The sequence below is a fragment of the Peromyscus maniculatus genome, chromosome 18 (genome assembly GCF_049852395.1).
Source record: "Peromyscus maniculatus bairdii isolate BWxNUB_F1_BW_parent chromosome 18, HU_Pman_BW_mat_3.1, whole genome shotgun sequence".
NCBI classification, from domain to species: Eukaryota; Metazoa; Chordata; class Mammalia; order Rodentia; family Cricetidae; genus Peromyscus; species Peromyscus maniculatus.
In genome coordinates this window covers 36450028-36477569 of record NC_134869.1, presented here as the reverse complement: position 1 = coordinate 36477569, position 27542 = coordinate 36450028, and the positions used below count along the sequence as shown (strand labels likewise).

The window sequence follows — 27542 nt, the reverse complement described above, 5'->3', positions numbered from 1 at the left end:
AACTGCCTGGACCAAAGTTTACTTTTAATAGATGCTTCTACGTGACTTCCATCATGCATCCCATGCCTGACACTTTCCCCCTAACTATAAAAAGGGGGCCAGAACCTGCCTCCATTGCCACAGCCTCAGAATCCCAAACACTGGCCGTGGTCTCAGCTGACTGATAAGCTTTTGTGTCCCACGGTAATTTTTTTTTCTTTCTTTGGTTTTTTTTTTCTGGAATAAAATCTGCTTTAGATTAATAGACTTTGGTAGTCTGTCTCCCATTATTATGTGACCCCAGTCCCAAAAAGATCATTCCCAGCTACATAGTGAGTTGAAGAACTACAGCCTGAGCTACATTAGATCTTGTTACTAAAGCAAAAACAAACTGAAAACTTATCAGGATCCATCTGTCTCACTCCCCTCCCCCAATGCTGGGGTTATAGGCACACATATCTAAGCCTGTATTTTTGCATGGATGCTGGGAATTCAAACTCAGGTCCTCATGCTTACAGAACATGTATGTAGTCTTACCTCCTGGGCCATCTCCAGCCAATACAAAATTTTCATTTGAGGTTCATGTTTTTACTTTCAATATTTATTTGCATATTCACTCAGTCGTTCACGTCATCAATATACACAAAAAAAAATACACAATCTGCTAATGTGCCAAAGATTAGAAAAAGTAAGATATATAAGCCTATGGGTCATTGCCTCTTAAATCACTGACAGAATCAGGAATGTTTATTAGGCCCTCTGTGCATACAAAAGACAATTAACATAAAATTTCTGTGGTCAAGAAGATTAAAACATAACAGTAGCATGCTCGCTTCTTTATTCAGTCAATAAACATTTACTAAAGGCTTAAAGCACCTGTTTTTGGTACTAGAGAAAAATGAATGAAGAAAGTAAAGCCATTGTTCATGGGAAGGGCCCAGTCTGCTAGGCAGGTGCTACAGAAAGGGAAATAGGATAGATAATGGAATTATTTTCTCTGATTTGTCAAATACCTGCTTAGGTATTTATTACTTGTATATATTGTATATAGTTATTGTACTTTTGTATATAGTTTTTTTGATAGTTATAACCTTTTGCTTTTTTTTCTTTTTATTAAAATAGAAAAGGGGAAATGTGGTATTCTAATTGTACTGAAATGTGATTTTGATTGTATGTTAATTTCAATTCGCAATTGATTCAATGAAGAAATGGCATCTTGGGGTAGGAACTGCAGAAAGTTCAGGGGAGACTTGAGAAAGCATGGAGCAAGCATCCTTGTCAAGCTGAAAGATGTCGCTGAGGCAAGAAGGTATACACAAATGGGGCCAGTGTATCAGTCATAGTCGGATTATATCATGGCAGAGGCATATAGGTATATACACAAGTATGTGCTTGGACTTAGAGTCTGTCTGAACGTGTGTGAGAAGACACATACCTATCTTTGTATTAGAGTGTAGGATATGAGAAGCTCTGCTTGCCTATGTGAGGGACAACACCTCATTCCAGGCAGCCAGCCCTCATCATCAGATAATAAATCAGAAACGTGTCCTCTCTCCCTCCATAGAAATTATTTCGGTCCTCTGATTTATTGTTCTTGTTTGTGTTTGTTTGGTTTCTATTTTTATCTCATAAACTTAATTTCTGCCTTCTGCTGTAGAAAAAAAAAACAGGTAACTTGTTTCATCAAATAAGATTTTTAGCTATTTGTTTTTCTGGCTAGGCTGATTGACTGAAACAGAACATTCGGTGAGTGTAAACTGTATATTTGGCACGATAAATAACCTAAGTATGAAATGAAACAACCTGAGAATTGCAGATATTCACCAGAAACACTGCAAAGTGTGGTTAGATGTTACAGAAATGTTCAGGTTGATGAGTGATTAACAGTGACTGACAAATATACTTTAAACAGTAAGCCAAACGATGGTGACTTATATTTGCTTTTTGGGAAGGTGAACAAGCAACATACTCCACTCAAAGACCTAGTCTTCAGAAGACAGATGATCTAGAATCTGCTAGTATTTGTACAATAGGGAGGTTCCAAATTATCAGAAGGGAAGACGTTTTTAGCAGAAGAAACTATTTGGCTATAATTTCCCACATGCCTATAATAATTTCATTTTCCCAGATAATCACTCAGAAGAAAAATCCTAAATGTTTGACAAAGTAATAAGTGAATGTTATAGGTTGCCACGGGATTACTGGTTGCCTAGTCTATGTTCCCGGTTTCTGAAAAAAGGAATAAAATAATATGCAGCTTATAAATTTAAAAGAATAAAAAACCTAAGCATGGAAACAGAGTCTATGAAACTCATAAATTATTTGCTCTTTTGCCTCCATCCTAACAGGGTCTCAACCCTTGACTAGCCCGGAAGTCGATGAGTAGATCAGGCTGGCCTCATACTCACACTTCCTGACTCCATCTCCTGAGTACAGTGATAAAACCGACTGCTCCAGTATGTGCAGCAAAGTCGAGGTATTTTGTTTGCATGGGTCAACCTGACCCCTCCTCAGCACCCTGTACCATCCCCTTTCACAATCCAGACTTTCCATGCTGAGATTAGCTCTTCAGAAAGCAAGTGGGTTGGTTAGAACTGTGCACCAGAGGGCGCCTCAGGCTTTCCCTGAGAATTTAAGGAGTGGCTCAGAACTCTGTGTGCATCAGTCTCCATGGCAACACTGAAGCCAGGGAAGCAGTCTTCTGATCACTACACAGAAGACCAGTCTAATCAGAAGGCAGAGCCTGTGTAGAGGGTGATCCCTGTTCTGGTGTATTCAGTAGGGTGTCCTCTACATCTTTCCATGGTCCCGATGAAGAAACTTAATTGTTTCTGGACATTAGGTCTATGTTTGGTAGCCAGCAAACTTTCCAAGGCATCGATCAATCCCCCCAGGGTGCCATCTATCTATGACCCAAAATTTATACACGAGGTTGTCGACGTCCATAATGAACTTCGAAGAAAGGTCAACCCCCCGGCAGCCAATATGAATTACCTGGTGAGAAAGGGACCGGCGTGCTATCTAGAAGATCTAGTGTAAGCAGGAGAGGGCTGGCTCATCAATCGTCTGTCTGTTCTTTTTGTCTTTTAGCTGCATTTCATAGGATTCCCCAATGAATTAAATTAGGCAAAGAATTTCTACCCCAGAGCCAGGCAGGAATTCTCTGTTTTAGAGAAACAAGAATAAGTAACATTTGAAGGGCATCAAGGACCGCTGAAATGTTATCTACTTCCATTGCCCATGTGGACTAAGAGGGGCACCAGTTAAAGAGCTCTCTTAGATCAAGAGGCCATGAAAAGGGTTATTGAGAGGGCTTGTTGGTAGTGGTAATGCAGATCTAGGGAACAATGAAGGCCGAGAAAACAGGTGTGAGTCCAACCAGCCAGAAGACAGTGACTGGCACTAGTTCCACATAGGAAGAAAGCCCTGAGTAGTTAACACACATGGTGATGTCTGGTGCCTTCATTTGGGTTTTATTGCTTAAAAAAAACATTATCACCAAAATCAACTTGGGAAAAGAAAGGGTTTTGGTTTTTGTTTTTTTACCACACACTTTAGAACCCTTCATGAGGGGACCTCAGGGCAGGGACCCAAGGCAAGAATCTTTAGGCAGGAATTGAAGCAGAAGCCATAAAGAAACGCTGCTTACAGATTTTCTTCCCGCGCTGTGCACAGCTTGCTTTCTTAATCCACCCAGGAACTCTTGCCCTGTAGCCTGGGCACTCTTACATCAGTCCTTCATGCAGAACATCCAGGCCTACACACTTGCTCCAGGCAGTCTGGTGAATGCATTTGAACTTTTGAGGTTCCTTACCTTAGATTTCTCTAGCTTGTATCAAGTTGACAAAGAAATCTAACCAGGACATCTAGGTAGAAAAGTAAGTGGTTAGTCATGATATAAAAGAAGAAGTTGAAGCAGGAAAATAATATCAAAACAAAACAAAACTATTGCAAGAAGTTGAGTGGAGACCTTTAGTGTTAGAGTGATACCGTTTGTTTGATTTACCCAGGACAGGTTAGTTTGGAGTGCCATTGTTAGTCTCTGCAGAGACTGGGTTGGGGAGGGCCCCTGGCCTTGACCTGGCCACTTCCTGTGTTGACTGCTTCCTGTTCACCATGAAGAAGTTCCTGGTGTTTGCCTCATGATGGGTCCAGAAACATGGCACCAAGTGACCACCATGTCCTGAACTCTCTGAAAGTGGTGATTTCAAAGTAACTTCTTTAAGCTGTTTGTTTCAGGTATTTGATTATAGTACAAGAAATCACTAAAACAACAAATACTTTTTTTTAAATGATGTCTTTAAAAAAGCTATAATTAACTAAAATTTAATTTACCACACTTATTAGATTCATTTTATTATAAATAAATATGTACTAATCAATTTAAATATTATTCTATTTTTTCAGATTTGGGAAAAGGAATTTGCAAAACTGGCCAAATCATGGAGTAAAAACTGCAAATATTCCCATAATCCCTGTTTAACAAACCGATATGGATGTGTTGAGGGTTATGACTTTCTTGGAGAAAATATGTATTTAGGTAAAATAGAAATTACACCAAAGGAAGCTATTTCTTTTTGGTATAATGAAAGTCAATATTATAATTTTGAGACTATGACCTGTTCTAAATCTTGTGGCCATTATACACAGGTACGTACTTGACAGGTTGTTACTTGACAAGTATTGGGACTAAAGGCGTGTGCCACCACTTCCTGCCCTTTATGTTTAGTCTAGTGGCTTGTTCTGTTCTCTGATCTTCAGGTATGCAAATATATCACCACAAATTTCTATCATTTCTCTTCTTATGTTGAAATAGTTCATGACCGGAGAGACTTTTCATTTAGGCAACACTTGTCACCATTCTGTTTTCACTTTTAAAATTAGTTTTGCAGAGGGAGGCTGCATCAAAAATACTTTAGGGTCTAGCATAAGATTTTGTTTTTAACATCTGGATTTTGTTGTTGTTGTTGTTTTGCTTTCTTTTGAGACAGTGTCTCTCTGTAGCACTGACTTGCCTGGAACTCATTATGTAGACCAGGCTGGCCTGGACCTCACAGGATGCTTCTGCCTCCTGAGTGCTGGAATGAAAGGTGTACTCTACCACACCCAGCTTTATAAATATTTGTGATCCCCTTAGAAAAAAAAATTTTTTTTGAGCTGAGGATCAAACCCAGGGCCTTGCAATTGCTAAGCAAGCACTCTACCACTGAGCTAAATCCCCAACCCCAGAATTTTTTTTCATTTTAGCAAGTTAACTTATGGTGGTGAATAATTACATACAAATAGCCCAGTTGAGCTTCCCAGATTAGGACAATTTGAAATTGCACATCCAATTCTAAGTGAATTGGCCCAAACTACCTATAAGAAAAGGAATTAAGAAGTATCATATTAAAACAATCCTTGTAAACAATTCATTATGAGAATATGTATAATATTAATTACTTACCGATATAGGTTCTCTTCCAAGATCCATGACTTCACTCTCTAGGTAGCTGACTAGGTTTCCAGTAACATACATGATTTCCTTATTTGACGAAAGCATTTTGGATGACTGCCCCCAAAGAGCTTTCTCCCAGAGTCCAAGGATGAATATACAACCAGCTAGGAAATCTACTTATCTGAGGGTAAGAATAAATCTATGCACACCGTGCCCTTTCAGTCCATCATTTCATTGTTCTAAGTAAGCCTCCTGATCTCTCTGCTATTCTCTCCTTGTTTTCCTGTTTCTCTAAATCTACAGCTTCTTTTCAGCTCCCATTCTTAGCTCCTCTCTTGCCTGACTATCCATACAACTCTTAACAGGAGACTCCTTGCAATCCTGAGAAAAGTTTCAAAACCCTCGAGTCATAGCACATTCCCTAAATAGGCAATAAGGAGCAGAGCCATTACCATGGTAACACAAGGTTCCAAGGTCTCAGAACCAGAAGGAGGGGGTACAGTGTCCACCCAGTGTGACAAACTCTGAGACATAACTTTTTGTCAGCAGACTTGGCAAGTGAAGAATTGGCAGGATTTTCTTAGGGTGGTTTGTGTTCGTAGCCTTGGTGGACACCTGCAACTCTAGCCTTGTGCATAACCGTAAAGTTTTAAACTTACAGTCTAATTACAAAAGCCTTTAGTCTAGGTTGCATTTCCCCTGAGGTAAAACTGAATTAAATGCATGCAGTTTGTGTTAGACTAAGGACAGATTATTATTTTCTGTGTTAGTCTGAGCAAATGGAACAAAGCAGGCTTTAAGTGTCTACAGTCTCATGGGACAATGGATTTGTCTATGAAATGTATCCTGCCATATTTTCTATATATCAAAATTACACAGCTAAATGACAGGTCATCTCCTGACCACCCATAGATATATGTACCTGTATGATTGAGATGTAATCATGATATTACATATACACATTTTATGAAAATGCATGGTAATGGGGAGATATCATAGCTGTTATTGCTCAAGAAGTTTACAAGAAACAACCAATTCATTAAAAAGGCAATATCTCCAACAAGACTTGTGTGATAGCTTGGTCCTCTACCAGAACCCTTGGTTCTGATAGGTTGACCTTTGAACACTAGTTGTCACCTACTATATACTCCCATGGCCTTTTGCTACCAGCAGCTCTCAACATTTCTTGTTGATAGCATCTTAAGTACAATTAGAGAACTCTTGGTTGCTGCCAAGGTATATATGTCCCTTATAGTTTTTTATTATTATGGCTGAGGCTTGTTTTATTATCTTGAGATATTGAATGGTACTCCCTCCAGCAGTCTTTTTGCTCAGAATTAATTTGGCTATCCAGGGTCTTTTATGGGTCCTTACGAATTTTAGAAAAGTTATTGTTATATTTTATTTGAAGAGTAAGATGGGGATTTTGAATGAGCATACACCAAATCTGTAAATTGCCTTTGGTAGAGTAGCCATTGTTACAACACTAACTCCACCAATCATGAGCATGGAGTCTCTTTCCATATTCTTGCATTCTTGTGTGTGTCTCTCTCTTTCTTCAGATGTGGAAAGTTTCACTGCAGAGGTCTTTCTCTTCCTTGGTTAAGTTTATTCCTAAATATTTTATTTTCTTTGAGACTATTGTGACTAGAGGAGGTTCACGGTCTCCTTCTCCACAAGTTTGTTGTTGGTATATAGGAAAGCTGTTGATTTGTCCATGCTCATTTTGTGTCCTGACACTTTGCTGAAATTTTCTAGCAGAAATTTTGAGATCTCTCTTGTTTAATATCATGCCATCTGCAAATAGGATTGTTTGACATCTTCTTTCCCTGTTGGCTTCCCTTTAATTTCCTTCTCTTCTCTTACTGCTCCTGCTAGTGCTTTGAACACACTGTTGTAAAGCAGAGGGGAAGGTGGACATCCATGTCTCATTCCTGATTTCAGTTTTTTTGCTAAATTTTTCTCCGTTTAAGATGATGTTGGCTGTAGGTTTCTCATTTATACCTCTTACTATGTTGAGGTAGGTACCCTTTAATCTTATTCTAGTATTTGTATATTATGAAGGCATGCTGGATTTTTGTCAAAAGCTTTTACTTCATCTTTAAGATGATCCTATCATCTTTATCTTTAAGTCCATTTATGTGCTATATTACACTTACAGGCTTGTGTGTGTGTTGAACTATCCCAGCATTTCCAGGATGGAGCAATTCTGGTCATGTTAGAATTTTTTTGTTTTGTTTTGTTTTGTTTCCAGAGCTGAGGACCGATCCCAGGGCCTTGTGCTTGCTAGGCAAGCACTCTAACTCTGAGCTAAATCTCCAACCCCAGAAATGTGTGCCACCCACCACCACCACCCTTAAGGACCATAAGGAATTATTTTGTTTGTTTGGTTGGTTTTTTGTTTTTGTTTTTTGTTTGTTTGTTTGTTTGTTTTTTGAGACAGGGTTTCTCTGTGTAGCTTTGTGCCTTTCCTAGAACTCACTTTGTAGACCAGGCTGACCTTGAACTCACAGAGATCTGCCTGCCTCTGCCTCCCGAGTGCTGGGATTAAAGGCATGTGCCACCATCGCACAGTAGAAATTTTTTTGTTATTGTGTGTCTGCATTTGGTTCTCAGGTATTTTGTTGAATATTTTTGTATCTATGTTCATCAGGCATATTTTCTTTTATGTTGTTGGTGGGTTTTGTTTTGCCTGGTTTTGATATCACATTGGTAATGGCTTCATAGAAGTAGTTTGAAAATATTCCTTCTGTTTTGTTATTGTTTGTTTGTTTATTTTTTAGTTTGAGAATGATTAGCCTAGATCTTCTTTGAAAGTCTAGTAGAATTCTGCTTGGAACCCACCTGGACTTTTTTAGATGGAAGGCTTTTCTGTCTGGTTTCAATTTCTTTATATGTGATGGGCCTGTATAGATTGTTGATCTCTTCTTAGTTTAACATTTGTGATTTGGCTAAATCTAGAAATTCATCCATTTCTTTTATATTTTTCCAATTTAATGAAGCACAAGTTTTTAAAGTATTCCCTTATAATATTCTAAATTGTAATGTTTCCCTGTTCATTTGTGATTCTGTTCATTTGGGTCCCTCTTTCTTTCTTTTGGTTAGTTGGGCCAAGTGACTGTCAATGTTGTTTATGTCCTCAAAGAACTATAGCTCTAACATTTGTTGACTCTTTGTATTATTTTCTTTATTTCTATCTCATTAACTTCAGCTTTGATTTTTATTATAGCTGGCTATCTGGTTGTTTGGGTTTGGTTGGCTCTTAGTTTTTCTAAATGTTGAAATTGCATCATTAAGCCATTTATTTATGTTCTCTCTCTTTCTTCTTTCTTTCTTTTTGAAGAAAGAGTTTAAAAAGGGGACTGTGTTTTCTGAAGGTTAGAGTCCATGACCATCATGGCAGGGAATATGGCAGGTAAGCATGGCACTGGAACAGTAGCTGAGAGCTCACAACTCATTCACAAAAACATAAGGCAGAAAGCTAGCTAACTGGGAATGGCTTGGGCTTTGGAAATCTCAAAATTTATCCCCAGTAACATGCCTCCTCAAAAAACACCATACCTCCTAATCCTTCCCAAATAGTCCCACCAACTGGGGACTAAGTATTCAAATATATAAACCTATAAGGGCCATTCTTATTCAGATCACCACATTCAACTCCCTGGACCCCATAGATTTGTGGTCATCTCACAATACAAAATGGACTTATTACAACTTCAAAATCCCCTATCTCAACACTAATTAAAAGTCCAAAGCTAAAGGTCTCTCCTGAGATTCAAGGTAATCTCTTAATATTAAGGAATTAACCAATCCTTGGAATTCTCCTATATTTGTTATTAAAAAGAAATTTCAAAAATGGAGAATGGTAGCAGATGTAAGAGCTGTTAATAAGGTGATTCAACCAATGGGCTCCTTACAGTCTCGATTTCCCCTGACTTCTCTATTACCTAAAGTATAGTCTATTATAGTTATTGATTTAAAAGACTATTCCTTCACTATAAAAGAAAAGGATAGAGAAAAATTTACCTTCACGGTGCTTCTTATAATAATTCTCAGCCTGTTAAGAGATATCAATGAAAGATCCTCCCACAAGGGATGTTAAACAGGCCCACCTAGTACCAATATTTTTATAACAGCCATTGGAAATGAATCATGTACAGTTTCCTCCATCTATAATTTACCTTTATATGGATGATATCTTACCAGCTGATTTAAATATAGATACTTTAAAGAAAATGTATTAAGAAGTAAAGAAAATTTTGCCTTGTTAGGAATTACAAATTGCTCCTGAAAAAAATACAAAAAGGAGATTCTATTCATTTCTTAGGATATAAAATAGGTTTACAAAAAATTCAGGCCCAAAAGGTACAAATCAGGAGAGATCAATTGTAGACTCTTAATGACTTTCAAAAATTGCTGGGAGACATTACCTATTTATGGTCCACTATTGGATAACAACTAAGGAACTGAGTAATTTGCTTCAAACCTTTAAAAGTGACAAGGACTTAAATAGTCCAAGAGAATTATCAGCTGAAGCTGAGAGAGAATTGGCTTTGATGGAAAAGAAATTATAGGATGCACATGTGGATAGTTTGGATCCAGCGTTTTGATTGCATCCTGGTTATTTTACCCTCTACACATTCCCCTACAGGGATTTTAATGCAGAGGGAAGATAATATCTTAGAATGGCTATTTTGCCACACAAACAGAGTAAAAAAAATTAAAGACATATGTGGAAAAATTTTCTGAGTTGATTCTAAAAGGAAAATTAAGACTTCGTCAATTGACAGGAATGGACACAACAAATCATTGCGCCTTTTACTAATGCTGAAATTTCCTCTTTATGAGCAGAAAGTGAACATTGGAAAAGAGAGTTGGCAGTAATTTCGGGGGAGAGATTAACAACAGATATCCCAAAAGCAAGAGTCTTCAATTCATAAGGAGAACTAACTAGATCCTTCCTCACATTGGATGGGGAACACCAATTTCTGGAGCCCCTACATTCTATCCTGATGCAGACAAACCAGGAAATGCAGGTTATAAATCAGAAAATTTGAATAAAGTGGCTCAAAGCCTTAATGATTCTGTTCAAAGTCAGAATTCTATGCTATTTTCATGGTATTATTAGATTTTCCAGAACCTCTTAATATAATACTGAGTCTCAATATGCAGAAAGAGTTGTTTTACATATTCAAACTGCTGAATTTATTCCAAATGATACAGAATTGATTTCATTATTTATTCCAATACAAGAAATAATCAGGAATAGGAATAATCCTATATATATATATATATATATATATATATATATATATATATATATACATACATACATATCTGATCCCATATAGGTCTGCCAGGCCCCCTAGCATAAGGTAATAATGAAATTGATCAGTTATGAATAGGAAATGTGCTGGAGGCCTCAGAATTTCATAAAAACACCATGTCAATAGCAAGGATTTGAAAAGGGATTTTTCCATCACTTGGCAACAAGCCAGGGAAATTATAAAGACATGTCCTACTTGTTTCTTGTATAATCAAGCTCCGCTACTGCAGGAAGTAACCCAAAGGGTACTCAAAGAAAAATTTGGCAAAATAGATGTGTTTCATTGTGCAATTTTTGGAAAATTAAAACATGTACCCCATACCACAGATACATATTGAGGATTTCAATGGGCAACTGCTTTGAGTTCTGAAAAGCCTGATTCTGTAATTACACATTTATTCAAAGTCATGGCCATCATGGGAATACCTGTGCAAATTAAGACTGACAATGCTCCAGCATATGTCTCTAGTAAAAAAAAGACTTTTTGGATATTACACCATAAAACATAATACAGGTATACCACACAATCCTACAGGACAAGCAGTTATAGAAAGATCTAATCAAACTCCAAAATATAAGCTTAATAAACAGAAAGTGATAATAAAGACCCCGAGAGATAGATTACATAATGTTTGGTTAACTTTAAATTTTCTAAATGCAAATAAGAAAGGAGTGACAGCTATGGAGAGACATTGGATAATTTAAAAAAAAAAAAACTACTGAATTAAATCAGTTGTATACTTTAAAGATGTGCTGACCTCAGAATGAAACCAGGATATGTGTTACATTGGGGAAGAGGTTTTGTTTCTGTTTCCACAGGAGAAGAAAAACTATGAATACCATCAAAATTGATAAAGAATAGATTTGAAAAAGAGAGACTTCTTAATTAGAAGAGGTGATAGTTCATCAACCAGCATGACCTTTCAAACTAAGCTAACTTATAAGACTAACAAATGTTTTTCATTTGATCAGATATAACTTGCCAAAATGGAAACTCCCCAAAGTTAGGGTTGGGGCAAGGTTATTTCTTTGTCTTTCCAGGAGAATGAAGGCAACTAGCTAAGGAATCTGAAGACCACTTGACAAATGAGACAGCTGAAGAAAAAGGATGAATCATCCAAAGAAAAATGTCCCAAGAAAAGGAATAAATTGGCTCATTAGGATATCACATTTCGAACAGGATAAAATTTCATATATCTCTCCAATTGTGTGTTTCTGCTGTTCTCTACAGACACATAATGCAAGTGGTCTTTTTGTAGTCTCAGTTCAATTAAAAATTAAAGCTGGGGGTTGGGGATTTAGCTCAGTGGAAGAGTGCTTGCCTAGCAAGCACAAGGCCCAGGGTTCGGTCCTCAGCTCTGAAAAATAATTAAAGCTGCTTTGGAGTTGGAACATGGCTCTCTCCTTCTCTAAACCCAAGCACACTTGTTAAAAGGAAAATCCAAATCTCTTTTTTATGTCACAAAAGCCACCTGATATGGGACAGAAAAAAAAAATTAAGGAACTCTTCTATTGCCACTAATCTCGTGATCCTTTGCTTTTATTTTGATTTTTTAAAACTTTTATTAAAGTATGAATATTATATCAAAATTTGTAATATGTGTATAGATATGATAAACTTTTTGTCCTGATATTAATGGTCATATAGAGTACTAATTCTAGAAAAGGGCTTCATCTAGCTTCCTGTACCTGATTTTGGGTTTGTCTCTATCAGGTAACTAGGAATTAAGTTTTTGTACTCGGGCTGTATATAACAGATTATGGTCCTTTAATCTCTTTGAGATCTGCTGCATATAACATTTAAAATATTTAAGTTTTCTGCAGTGAACCATGACCATGCCTAACAGCAAGTCTCTCCAAAAGGAGGATGGGGTCCCACAATGACGATTCTACCTGGAATATGACAATGCCACTAAGCTGACTAATGCCATTTAAATATTGGCTCTGGACACAAACCACTCAGAACAATTTCAAGGTGGCTAGCTGAGATGTTCCAGCCTCACAGACTATTTAACCATGACTTGTCACAAGCCCTGCACTTTCCCATTATACAGAGACTGAACAACAAATGATATAGCTAGCTCTCCCAAAACTTGACAATTATCCCAACTTTTTTCAGGGTCCCCTAAAGATGCCATCACCCCCAGACAGCTGGAAGTAATTTTGAGAATGTAGTGCCCACATTCCCAAGAGGTGGGGTGGGTGGTTTTTGGTTGTTCAGTTTGGGTTATGAATATTTGTCATCATTTAGGGTGCTTAGTTATATGTTGTTATTGGTAGAGCCAGAGAAAAAGCTGAACAAAGGAGATTAGATTCAGGGATCTTGTTCTAAAAAGAAAAAGGGAGGATATAGAAATAGGATAAAAAGGTAGATTATTGAATTTACTTATAAAATAAAAAAATCTACTAGTTTTAAATATTTTATGTTGGCTTGGAGTCTTATATATTGATACGGAATTGTGGTTATTTTTGTTATACTGTATATATGTTAAAGAAATTATAGGATAAGAAGGTAGATTATTAAATCTACTTATAAAACAAAACAGCAACTACTAGTTTTAAATATATTACATTGATATGGATTCTTGTACATTGATACAAATTTAAGCTTATTTTGGTTAGAATATACTGTTCACACATTTCTACTCTTGTTCAAGGCATTGTACCTATACAGCTCACCTAACAATGTAATGTAAATTTCTAGTCCTTGAAAGTTATTATTACAAACTATTTAAGATAATAAAGAAATGCAGGTTAGTAGTTAGTCACTTATTAAAATCAACTTGATGGGCTGGAGAGATGGCTCAGCCATTAAAGGCTAGGCTCACAATCAAAAATATAAGAGTTCGGTTCCCAGCACCCACGGCTGTCTCTCCAGCCACCAAGAAAAAAAAAATCAACTTGTAGTTGTGTTAGATATGTTTCCAGGTCAAACAGAAATATATTTTAGATAGACAGGCGATCTTCAAACACTTCAGAGAGCTACAGAATGTGTCATTTAAGATGTTTTAATAGCATAAAGTTCTTTTTTTATGACAATGAGAGATATATGTCCAGGCAACACCAGATTACTTCAGATGATGGGCATCAAAGAAAAACCATATTTCTTTGTGACAAAAGTTAGCCACTGGGCAAGAAAAATCTGCCCTTGCCTCAACTGCTGACTGTATGCTGTCCAAATTGGACAAGCAGGATACAAAAGAAAGTTACTGAAGAACTTTGCCCAGACAAGGGGGACAATCCTTCAAAAATCCTGCTTCACAAAAAAGTCTGTCGGATATTCTAGGCATGCAGGCTGAAAATGGATGCCCCAATGTTGCAGAGGAACCTTGGGTGACTGTCCAGGCAGCCAGCTGCTTCTTTCATTTCTTATTTTTGGAAGTTGTTTTCTCTACATTTCCTGTTTACTCATGTAATATTATATCCTTCTCAGGTCTCTGATGAAGTTGAGGACTAGATAGTTGTTATAGTTATAGTTTTCCTTGTTACCAGACTCAGGAAAGAAACTCACAAATAGAGGTGTAAAGTATATAAAGCTAATTGTATAAGGTATAAAAGTATAAAAGGATAGTTTTGGATTGGTAATGAAAATTAGGATAGAAAGTGAATTAGGTACAACACTTTGGACTCACCAAGATAGGACAGATAATGGAGTATTTTCTCTGAATTTGTCAAATGCTAATGGACTAGCCATTGATAATGTAATTATTACCTGTATATATTTGTATATAGTTATCATGCTTATTGTATATACTTTTTCTATGTTAGTTAAAACCTTCACTTTTTATTTAGACAAAAATGGGGGAATATGTGATATTTCTATTGTGTTCTCACAAATAAAGCTTGCCTGGAGATCAGAGGGTGGAGCTAGCCACTAGTTAACCACAGAGGTCTGGATGTCTGTGCAGACAGGAGCCCGGAAGGGACACGGCTCGATCAAGACAGGAGAGATAAATTGGGGTGGAAATAGGGGTTGGCCCTTTTTGGTCAGAGGATTGATAGAGGTAATAGGTCTCTAGTGGCTGCTGCTCTGCTTCTCAGATTTTTCAGCTTTCACCCTGATATCTGATTCCTTGTTTTTAATGATAAGACTAATTGGGATCATAAGAGAACCGCACTGTAAAGCTATACACTATCAATATATGTTCACTAGGCTCAAAACTAAAAATATCACAATTTAAATACTAAGCAGTGCTGGGGAGATGGATCAATATTTAAGAGTACTTTGATGTGCAAGCATAAGGATTTTTTTTTCCCCCGAATCCCCAGAACCAATGTAAAAACCTGGGCAATGTCATGCATGTGACTATAACTCCAGCACTGGCAGGAATTTGGGGGGAAGCACAGCAGAGAGAGGAGGATCAATCCCTTAGGCTCTCTGACCAGATAGCCTTCAGAAGGCTTAATGAGAGACATTCTTTCCAGAGAATATGATAGAGAACAATAAAGCAGGAACCTAACATATTCTTGCTTCCATGCATGCAGAAACCCATTCACAGAAAAATACACATGAGCGAACACCACACACATAACACACACAAATACAATGAGCAAATTGTATTTGTATACAAATAGAATTTGTAGTATAGATATTAATAAACCAGACTCTAACTAGCTCTTAAAAATATATACACTTGCAGTTGTTCTGTCTCAAAAGCTTTTTAAATATTCAAAATAATTACTAATTAGCCTAATCTTATTTTTATAGCTCAGAAGTGATCTGCCACTCTGAGCCAGGTATGTGGTGAGAAGCAAAGTTCATCTCTTAGTCCTCAGCTAACCATGCCTTTTCCTGAGCTGTGCTGTCTCTCAGGCAACCAAAGATCCATTCAAATGTCTTTAGTAAAATAATGAATTACATGTATTTCAGCCATGAAAAAAAAAGTGAATAATATCTCAAACTGTGAAATAGTTTCATTCATTTTGGTAATGAAACTATAAAGTGTAAAAAGTTAGAAAGTCTGCTCAAATTGTTCTTAGATTATTTCTTTCCCAAGGGATATCCATGAAATATCTCCTTCTCTTTTAGTTTGGAGAATAGGAGATATTAAATTCTGTCATTGACACAAGGAATTGGAAATGTTCATTGTCTCTTTAGCTCTTTCTTATGGTCTGTTTTGCACACAATGCTTCTTTTAAAATTAGTTTTCCTTACATCTTAAATCATATTAAAATTTGCCACTCTTATCATTGACCATTTAAATAAACTTTGTACATTCTTAATCCATACCTATCTTGTGACTTAACAAAGGTAAAATTATATTTAAAGCTGTGAACTTTAAAATTCACAGTCAAATTAGCAACACTTTTTCCTAACTAAAAAGAAAATTGTTTTCATTCCCAGCCTGATTTTGATGTTTCTTGTAATATGCCCATGGAGAGAATTAAAATATGTTTTCTAAGTTATCTAGAAGAAATTATGCTTTTACCAATGTATTATATTATGGTTTCATTATTAAGTTATCCTTTTGGTTTATGATAATTATATCTGAAAGAAAATTATTTAGATTGACCTTATGAAAGGCCCATTAATAAAAATGTAACTTAATGTGTTAGATATTAGGAAAAATGTAATAGACATATATATACATATATTTAATATTTTACATACCCTGATAATGAATTATGTACATGGATTGCTTTAACATGTTGTGTCTTAATTCCTCTTCTTATAGTTAGTTTGGGCCAATTCAGTTAAAGTTGGATGTGCACTTTCAAACTGTCCTAATCTGATGGGATCTTCAACTGCGCTATTTTTTTGTAATTATTCACCACGGTAAGTTAATTTGCAAAAAAAAAAATAATAATGTTCTAAGTTGATAACAAATATTTACAAAGTTGGGTGTGATGGAGCACACCTTTCATTCCTCACCCAGGAGGCGGGGTAGTTGTATCTCTGTGAGGTCCAGGCCAGCCTAATCTACATAATGAGTTTCAAGCCAGCCAGTACTACATAAAGAGACCCTGTCTCAAAATGAAACAAAACAACAACCAAACTCAAATGTCTACAAGACAGAATCTTATACTAGACCCTTGAGTATTTTTGATGAAGCCTCCCTCTGCAAAACTAATTTTAAAAGTCAAAATAGGATGGTGACAAGTATTGCCTAAATGAAAAGCCTTTCCTCTCATGAACTACTTCAACATAAGAATAGAAATGATAGAAATTGTTTCTAAAGTTTAAAAAGTAAAGACTGGGAAGATGACTCAGTCAGTAAGATGGTTGTCTTGAGTCATAAGGACCTGAGTTTGGTCCCCAGCACACACATAAAAGGCCAAGCAAGGCAGGCTTACCTATAATACCAGAACTGCCAGTACCAAATAGGCAGAGTCAGGAAGATCCCTGGTGCTTGCCGGCTCAGACAATTAAACCAGTCACTGAGCCACAGGGTCCATGAGAGACTGTCTCAGAAAACATGCTCAAGAGGGACTGAGTCAGACACCCAACAGTCATCTTTACACCTTTCAGTAAGTCACATGCTAGAAAGATGAAAATCACTAGAGGACAATATCACTTTCTTACAATTCAAGCTTTTGGAAAGGAAGAAGGGGAGAGAAGGGATTGGAGAAGAGAGGAAAGAAGGAGAGAAAGACAAAGGAAGGGAAGAAAAAGAAAAGGGAGGGAACGAAGGAAAGGAAATGAAGGGGAAGTGTTGATGGTTTCTTAGTACATAGGAAATGAGTCTTCTGTTGAACAACAGCTGTTGCTCCTGTTCTTTCTAGCGTGTGACTTATTGAAAGACAGAAACAGCTTGCATAAATGTAGATCTAGAAAAGGTAAAGAGCATCATTGGCTCATGAATGTTCTCTGTTTTTGCAGAGGAAATGAGAACAATACCAGTCCTTACATAAAAGGAGAATCCTGCTCCAAGTGTCCCACAAATAACTGCAAAGATAAGCTCTGCCGTAAGCAAAAAGGGAAAAATAGTAACATCATATTTAGATCTTAGTGTTCTCATAATTTCATTTTTTTTTATTTCTTGCCCCATCTGTTTTTGATTTCTAGGTGACTTGGTTGTTTCTATAAGAATATAAAGCATTCACCATAAATTATATATAAATATATTTAGTTTGGATGATTGTCCCTTGTACTTGGGTTTTTTTTATCCCACTACTTTGGTGGCCAGCCATCCAGATCCTAAATAAATCACACAGGGAGGCTTAATCTTTCTTATGAATGCCTGGCCTTAGCTTGGCTTGTTTCTAGCCAGCTTTTCTTAAATTATTCCATCTCTCTTTCTCTATTTCTATATACCTTTCTTTACTTCTTACTCTGTGGCTTGCTGTGTAGCTGGGTGCCTGGACCCTGATGTCCTCCTCATTCTTGTTCCTCGATCTTCTCTTCCCAAATTTCTCCTCCTATTTATTCTCTCTGCCTGCGAGCCCCACCTATCTTTTCTCCTGTCTCAATACGGGCCACTGAGCTCTTTATTAGACCAATCAGGTGTTTTCAACAGGCAAAGTAACACAGCTTCACAGAGTTAAACAAATGCAACATAAAAGAATGCAACACATCTTTGCATCATTAAAACAAATGTTCCACAACACAAATGAATGTAACACATCTTAAAATAATATTCCACAACAACCCCCTCCACTGATATTTCCCCTTTCAAGTAAAAAGACAAAAACAAATTAAATACAACTGAGATCTAGTTTGTGGCTGTGCTCAAAGTAGCTGCTGGTTGAAATGATTATTTGCACATGCTTATAACCATGGTCATTTGCTTGTTATTACTCTAATAGTGAGTCATTTAGAGGTAAACACCAGTCTCCACCAGAATTGTGATTAAAAACATGTTTCTTTTCCATCATCACCTTTTTTATTAATTTTGCTGTTTCACAGCTTCATACTCTATATAATCCATTCTGATTATTCTACATCCCTGCATTCTCCCTCTCACCCCTGTCAAACTACTCTCATTCCTACGAGTTCCTCTCACTATGCAGCCAACAACAATCTTCAGTTCCTGACCTTCCTGCCTTTGCCTCCTGAATGCTGGGATTACAGATATGAACAACCACACCTGTTTTATACTGGCGCAAGGATCAAAATGCATTGTAGGCAAGCACTGGACCAAGTGAGCCACATCCCCATCCCAGTGCTTTTGAAATTATTCTATTTATATTTGGGATTATATCTATAAAAATCACTTTGCGTTTATAGTTGTTGTGATGGTTACCTTTGAAGGAAAATGAATAATCAACTGGATAAAGATGACTAAAGACTTCCTAGCCCAATGCACAGAAAGCAAGAAGTATAGGCTTGATGGTAATTCACCAAACTCCCCAGCTGATGAGTTCTGAATTAGTCTCCATTGAAATGATATTTTATTTTAAAATACATTTGAAATTATCTCATAGTTCAGATTTAATTAAAAGGCAGTTTTTTTAAAGTAATGAGATCTTTGCCTCATATTTTCTAGTCAAAAGAATTTAAAGATAACAACAATCCATCCACCTTTCTTCCACTTCTCCTTCCTGCCCAGTACCCAAATTGCTAACGCTTTTTGCCAGCATCAATGCTGATTCCTATTTCTCTTCATAGGTGTGTATATATGTGTATGTGTATTATATATCTGTACATGTGTATATATGCACATTATATATACATACAACATATATATGCATATATATATATATATCTTGCTTTATACAAAGAAAATAAGATCAGATTATTCCTTTCCTTCAACTGCTCAGTTGCTTTGTATTAGAGAAGGAAAAAACCTTCTCCCAAACCATACAACTAAAAAGGTAGCACCACCTAGCTGCTGCCCTCTCTCACCATCCTTTTCACTATTCTTTCTTTGAAATCAACGCTAAGCTCCTTTATCACCACTCCCAATATTAAACTTCCTTCCCCAAAGCCAGTATCCATATCACCATAGAGCTGTGTGTAAGTCTAAGACTGTTTCTGCTGTTCGTAATATGCTCTGTCTGTTGGTATGAGGTGAATTATCTTTGCAGATATGATGAGTTTCCAGCATCCAGAATCGGAGAGTAACTGTATTCCCCTTGAGTAAAGATTTTCTAGTTCTTTGGCTAACCCACAAGAAACCAAAAGCTTTAGCCTTTTGCTCTATTGGAAGCCCCTTAGTATAGAAAGGAATTCACACTCTTACTGGGAATGACGCTGAGAAAGGTATTGGAAGTAGAGACACCATTTCCTGTTCCAATGCCAAAAGAGCTTTATGTAAACACAGTCATGATATTGAACCCTAATGATTCCCAACTTAGATAATTGTGGGAAATAATTATTTGAGGTTTAAGCCATTAAGGTTTTATTTATTTGTTTAGTTAGTTACTGTTGGTTATTTTGAAGCAGAGTCTCATGTAGCTCAGGCTAGCCTGGAACGTGCTGTGTAGCAAAAGATAACTTCAACTCTTTGACCTATCTGCCTCTCTCTTTCACATGGTAAAATTACAGGGGTACGCCACCACACACAGTGTTTGAACACACAATGTTAGAGAGGTTTATTTCACAGGACGTCTTAGGAACACTTGCTGTGCCTAGTCAATTTTTAATTAAAAATTAGCTGAACAGGAGCAAGACAGAAATGGTTCACGATGCTGAGAAGAGAGATTTATGGTTGTGTCACTTAATCCAAAGAAAAATCTAGTTAAATCTGGGCTACAATTGATACAAGGCTTCGTTCACCTTTGCTTCGCCAGCTTCCAGGGGTCTCTGGTCACATGTTCTTTCCTGTCACTCTCTGAATGCCCACTGTCCTAGCATGCTGAAAAGTTTGCTCTCAAGAGCACTTTAGCCTAGCCATCTAACCTTTTCTTTTTTTCACCCCCTCACAACTGAACAAGTCACCTGAGAATAATATGGGCATCTCTTAAGATTTTTATATCCCTTGGGACTGGAGAGATGGCTCAGAGGTTCAGAGCACTGCTTGCTCTTCCAAAGGTCCTGAGTTCAATTCCCAGCAACCACATGGTGGCTCACAACCATCTGTAATGAGAAATGGCGCCCTCTTCTGGCCTGTAGGGATGTGTGCAGACAGAACACTGTATACACAATAAATAAGAAAAGAAAAAAGATTGTGTCCCTCCCCTTGTCCTTTCACCCAGATCTTGAGCTCTCTGTTCTCTAATTCGGTCTGTCTAACACTGCAATGCTAATAAAAGCACTACTGGTTTTTCTCTGGCCAGGCAACAGCCTCTGGATAACAAAAACAAAAATCTAGATTTTGTAGCCTGAATCTTGAGCCCAGAATCAACACGTAGACCCCAGGTGAATACAGTATTGTTTCAGCTCATCTCTCTGTGGGTCTCCTCCCATGAGATCCACATTCCTCCAGTCTGCTTCTCCAGTCATTTTCTTGTGCTCCTCAATATTGTTTTTTTTGTTGTTGGTTTTTTTTTTGTTTTGTTTTTTTGCATGTGATTTAGATGTCACAGTTGTGCCTGAGCAGAGCCTTTGTCTGTCACAAACTACTCCAACCAGAGACCTAAATAGCCAGTAACAAAGAGGATGTATTATTGAACCATATAGTGTGTGGGCAGAGAGCACATTAAGGTTTGATATCCGACTGGGAGATATTTCTCCATCTTTGTCTTTTTCCATATCATTCAGAAATTATTTGACTGTTCTTGACTCTGGTTTTGCAAATTCATTTTGAAGAAAACTATGCATCACATACAATCAACTCTGGTAAGCACATTGGATTTAGAGAGAAACTGGACTTTCATGCTCACTTAAAAATTAGTATGAAGTTATAAATTGAGGACTGTAGAGGTAGCTCATTGGTTAAACATGTGTACTGCTCTTTCAGAGGATCTAGGTTCAGTTTGCAGTACCCAGGCAGCCTCACTATTGTTTGGACCTCCAGTTCCCAAGTATCCAATACACTCTTCTGGCCTCGAGGTTACCTGCACAAACCTATTCTCTGGCCTCTGAGGTTACCTGCACAAACCTACTCTCAGTCATAAACATAGACACACAATAAAAAATAAAATCTTTAAAAAATGATATATTTGGAGAGAAATATTATCACATGGACAACTTGCATTGAAAATAGTGATTAGGGTGTTTATGGAGATTTTAGTTAAGTTTTGAAATGTTCACAGTAGTGGTTTTGCATTTCAAAGCAGATGCCTCACTGGCTACATCTTGATCAGAAGGCAACAAGAAGTGGACTGCCTCACTGGGTGTGGCTTGAGCATACAGGAGCCCTTAAAGCCCACCTCCACAGTGACACACATCCTCCAAAAAGTCACACCTCCTAATAGAACCTTTCCCTTTGAGCTTATGGGGAGCAATTACATTCCAACTACCACAAATACCATTAGATACTCTGGTTTTGAACTGCTTTGTCTGTAGTTACATTCAATCTAAGCCCTGTGACTTCTGATGTGTTTTCTTTTCCTTTTCCTATTGGTTAGTCTTTATTAATAAACATTTCTCTCAGTTGGCTTTTTTTAAGACAGGAATATTGGTATTGTTTAAATGTGTAGGTGTTGGAGCCAGACAACTTAACTTGAGGAGTGATTAAGTGGATTAAATATCATAAATCATACAAAGCGATAAGAACACAAAGCAAAAAAATATTTGTTGAGGGCATCAACAAATATTAGCTGTTATTAGAATTCCCTAATCATATTTTATTGACCCAATACATACTCTTCATAGTGCTTAGCATTCTGAAATGACCACTGTTGGTCCTTTTATTTATTCCATTTAAAAATTAATAAGAACTTTTCCTTCACTGTTTTCTCTTTTCTAATAAAAATTGTAGAGGCCCACAAAGGTTTCTTAGTGAGATCTGAGCTTGCTTCACCCAGCAGAGCTGCATTAGAGGATTGCTTGACCACCATGTCTGTGGTTACCAGGTGATTGGAAGGGTCTGCATTTGGCTGTGCTAGGGGGAGGTCTTTTTGCTCCACCCTTTGGCATTCCTATAAAAGGCCCTTTAGAAGAGAAAGAAGGGACTGGATAATGATCCAGGCCCTCCTGAGGCTATCCTGTGTTTCTATTTCTCTCCCCTATATCCTTCCATCTAATGTCTCTTATCCCTCACTCCTCAAGTGTCCTGTTGTAGAATGTGGGAGCTGGTCTCCCAGCTGGGCTCACACAGATGGTGCCAGGAACAGGGACAGGGACTTGTTCAAAGGAGTGTTAGGGGGTGTTGCAGGTGTAAGGGGGAAATGCCTGATAATGAATTAAAAATAAAGGTGATGGCATTTAATTCTTGGGAGTGAAAGTAAAGTGGCTGAATGCCAAAGTTAAAAGCGAGGCTGCATCGAGTATCTCTCTCTATCTAGGTTTCTTTCTTATTTTCTCTCTCTTAATTTCTATCTATGAGAATTAAGGAAAAATGTAAGATAGAATACAGAAATATAGTGTAAGAAGAAATTTAGTATAAGAGTAGAATTAGGAATATTGGGTAAAAAGAAACTTAGGGTAAGGTAGAATAAAATAAGCAACAAGACAGAGGAGCTATGTCCTTGATTTTCCAGCTATGGGACTATAAACACAAACTGGGAAGAATCAGAGTCATGAAAAAATACTATAGAAGAAAACAGGCAGAAAAAGATTCCTGTGGAAGCTTTTGGCCTGTGGACAGCTTACATCTATGCCCTGAGCAGCAGGGAAAAAATTTTCCCTAAGGTGGATGTGGATGAAATAAAACTCTTCACTCTGCTGGCATCACCACTGTACCATCAGAATTAGTTTCCTATTGGCCATGAAGCCAAAGTAAACATTGGCATCATTAAAAGAGCTCATGGCAATCTTATGATGCAGCTTTAAAAAATTAAGAAGTGGGAAACTGTATCCTCAGAAGCTTGCTGGCTGCCTGAGTTTGGTGAGGAGAGTGGAATAGAGGAATGTCAACTCCAATGACACTCCTCCAGAGGCCTAATAGCTGCAGAGGAAGTTTTTTTCTAAGAGCTTATCAGTAGCTCAGTAGGTAATTACTCATGATTTGTGAACTCTCTGTCTTATTGGAAGATAACATAAATAGTTCAATTAAGAGATCTCTTCTAGATGTTTGTTAAAGTTTGTAAAGTAGTCCTATAGAGTTTACTTTTGAATATACTTCAGTTCTGTTAAGAGATTTTTTAGATAGTTTGTAAAATAGTTCTATAGAGTTTCCTTTTGAATATGTTTGTAAAAAGTGTAAATATGTATAGTAATATTCAGGCTACTTGTAAATATGTTGAATGTAAGTTTGTAAAAAGTGTAAATATTGAATGTAAAAAATGTAAATGTTGAATGTAAGTTTGTAAAAAGTGTATGGTGATATTCATACGAGAACTGTTTCTATTACTCTTACCTTCAGTTATATTTGAACACTTTTTATGATAGCTCAAAATATAATTTTATGGTGTCAGTGGCCCCTAGAAAACTTAAGTGAAGGTGTTATAAGTAGGGAAGCTTTTCTGTCTTCTTCCTAGAAGCTTCCACTCCTTCTCTGTTTCTGTTCAGAAGAAAAGGGCTTAGTGAAGCTAAGACTGATGTAGTCATCTTAGACCCATTCCAAAAAGGATATCCCATCTTTATTATCCTCCACTCCTTTACCGAGAGATGTGGCAGCTATGGAGATCGCTGTGGATGTTTGCAAGCTTTTAGTGGGGACCTAGGCCTAGAGCTGAGTTAGGCTCTGTAGCCCCTCTTTCCAGAGGCTGGTAGCCAAAGATGGGCAACTTCTTGATAGCTTCCTGAATGTATATATGTAAAATTAATCAAGAAGAATAACCTAATACAAGCACAGTCTATCTGAGGGGCCCGAGGGGCCCTTTACTATATCAAGAAGGGGGAGTTATGGAGGCCCTCAAAGGTTTCCTAGTGAGATCTGAGCTTGCTTTCCCCTGAAGAGCTGTAGTAGAGGATGGCTTCACCACCATGTGTGCATTTCTGTAAAAGGCCCTTTAGAAGGGACAGAAGGGGCCAGTGGATAATGATCCAGGCCCTCCCGAGGCTATCCTGTGATTCTGTTTCTCTCCCCTCTGTCCTTCTATCTAATATCTCTTATCCCTCACTCCTCAAGAGTACCCTGTTATAAAATGTGGGAACTGGTCTCTCAGCTGGGCTCACACAAACCATTATGTCCAAAGCTTAAAATCACAGTACATGGTAGGAAGTGAATGAAAATACATCAGTGAGCAGAGGTAGGGAACATCAGGGGTAGGGAACAAACGAAAAGAATGAATTTCGAATACACATAGGATGCTATTAAAATTCAAAACTGGGGAGAAAATTTAGATGTTGGAACAATGAATTTGGGGTAGCAATGAAAATTATATTTAAAACTTCACATAAAAGAATTGAACTTTCCTCAGAAACTTAAACTGGACATGGTAGAGTACCAAAAGAAAGCTGTTTTTCTGTGGTTTTGGCTATTTTAGATACTTATGCATCTAACACAAGAGGCATTCTAGAAATATGTGTTGGCAAGATACTATTGTTGGGCAACACTGTAAAGATTTTAAGTCCAGTAAGTCTTGAAAGTTTTGGGTTTTTAAGATCAAGAATCATTTCTGACTTGATTTCCTTACTTTAAAAGGTAGAAAAAACAATCAATAGTTTTCATTTTATGTAGTTTTTCTTTCATTAAACCTCCATAAATTATACATGAGAGTACACAAAAAATATTTCAGTTATTTTTTCTTTTGGAAATTAAATGGAGCTTTTAATTGTTGTATTTTATTGACAGGTCACCGTATTGGGAGAGCAGCTCAGCAGAGAGCATGCCATCTACTCATGCTAGGTTTTATTCTTCATAGAATACTTTAATTGTTATTTCTATTCAGAAGAAATTTTTAAATGCTACAATAAAGACTATTTTCTGACTAATTAGGACTCAAGTTCTGTTTAGTTCTCCATTACATCTTCTATATTCTTGTCTGAGATTTAACTTCAATGCCTACATTTCAATTCAAAAGTGTAGATAGATAGATAGATAGATAGATAGATAGATAGATAGATAGATAGATAGATAGATAAATATTAGTATAGAAATTGGAAAGCAGTGGAATAAAGTTAAGCTTGTGTTTTTATTTTCAAGGTTGTTTGCTGATAATGCACATGGATGTATGTCTGTGTGGGTATGTACACATGTGAAGACCAAAGTTCAGAGCCTCATCACCCATGGGTGCTGGGGTAGGTGTGTCAGTCCTCCTAAACCCACCACGTGGGAGGTAGAGACAAAGGACTCTGAGATCAGGCTGGCTAGCTACACTTCAATCAGCAAGCTAGGAGTTTAACTGAGAGACCCTGCCTCAACATTGAAGGTGGAGAGCAATACAGGAAGACATCCTATGTCATCCTTGGGCCAACAAACATGCACATGCACCACACATGTACATCCAGACACATGTGAATACACATACACCAAAAAAGAAGTAAAGGAAATAGGAAAGACTGATAAAAAGAGTCAACAAAGTTCAAGCATATTCCTACTATGAAGAGAACAAAATCATACATTTGTGTATTTTTAATGTTATTCCTTGTTTTATCTCATTAAATGAACACAAAAGATATATTTTTAAATTTTCTAGTTTTCATAAAATTTTAGTAGCCAAATTAAACTTCTACAAGAAGAAATAGAAAATCTGAATAGGCATATGCTTGTTAAATAAATTGAAGAAATTATCAATTAATTTCCCAAACAGAAAGCATCAGGCCCAGATAAACTCATTTGTAAAATTTACAAATACTGAAGAATGCTATTATACATAGGCAGAGGCTGCTGAATCTCTGAGTTTGAAGCCAGCCTGGTCTACAGAGTGAGTTCCAGGGCAGCCAGGGCTACACAGGGCGACCCTGTCTTGAAAACAAAACAAAACAAAACAAACAAAAAAGAGTGCTATTACAACAGTGGTCTACAGCCATCTGTACAAGACACAGAAGGACACACTTCCCAACTCAACCTATTAGGTAGTGAATTTTGCACACAACACCAAAGGCATGATCCGTGACAGGAAGAACTGAGATAAGCTATACCTCATAAATTAAAAAGACTCCTAAGTTGCTGACAAAAAGCAGGAAAAAGATAAAATACTTTCAAAATCATACTTGCATAATATGCAAAAGCCCCTTCAAACTCAAGAATTAATGCTAAACTCATTTGGAAAAAAAAGAAACCAAAGACCTTTGCCTCAATAAAAGGAAAAAAAGCATATAAAAAGGCACAGTACTTTGTAAATCAACAGGGAAAGGAGACTAAATGTAACAATTCCACACACCTATTAAAAACCTCCAGAAACTGACAACACCACATGGGAACAAACGATGTGAAACAGCAGAAATTCTCATTCAACCCTGGCTGGAAAGCACAGGGTCCAAACACACTGCAAAGTAGTACACCAATTTCCAATCAATCAAACTGATCAGGTCGTGGTACCTGCTGCAGAAGCATGGTGACCTGAACGCAAGCCTGGTGACCTGAATTCCAGTTCACGTAAGGGTGGAAAGGGAGAAATGACATCTCAAAGTTGTCCTCTGACCTATACATGGCACAAATGCTCAAATGCAGAGACACATAAACAGTAATAATTAATAATAATATAATATAATGAACAATCTTGAGCACACTCCTGCCATATGAGCAATAAGCATGTCCCTTTGTTTTGCCTGCAAGAGTTGAACATCATTTCCATACAAAAGTCTTCAAGCACATGTTTGCAGCAGCTTTGTTTATAATGGCTCAAACTTGGAAGAAACCCGTATGTCTTTCCTTCAATTGATAAAGGAATAAATATGTACACTGAAAAAAATGGAATATTACTGTGTCAAAAAGAAATGAGCTATCAAACCATCAAAGGACGTGGAGGAAATTTCAGTGTAACACT

At 37.1% G+C, this 27542-nt stretch overlaps 1 protein-coding gene across 1 annotated transcript; it reads left to right on the top strand.

Annotated features, from left to right (window-relative positions):
• Positions 1-2658: 2658 nt before the first annotated feature.
• Glipr1l1 (GLIPR1 like 1) lies at positions 2659-25545 on the top strand. Its single transcript, XM_006974436.4, has 5 exons — positions 2659-2976; positions 4387-4629; positions 16418-16518; positions 17563-17648; positions 25406-25545. The coding sequence occupies exons 1-5, from the start codon at positions 2782-2784 to the stop codon at positions 25483-25485; spliced, it is 705 nt and encodes a 234-aa protein (XP_006974498.2). The 5' UTR covers positions 2659-2781; the 3' UTR covers positions 25486-25545.
• Positions 25546-27542: the final 1997 nt, after the last annotated feature.

Coding starts and splice junctions, on each gene's coding strand:
- Glipr1l1 (XM_006974436.4), top strand. CDS start 2,782: ATGGTCCCGATGAAGAAACTTAATTGTTTCTGGACATTAGGTCTATGT. Junction 4,630..16,417: donor CTTGTGGCCATTATACACAG/GTACGTACTTGA, acceptor CTCTTCTTATAG/TTAGTTTGGGCCAATTCAGT. Junction 17,649..25,405: donor CTGCAAAGATAAGCTCTGCC/GTAAGCAAAAAG, acceptor TTTTATTGACAG/GTCACCGTATTGGGAGAGCA.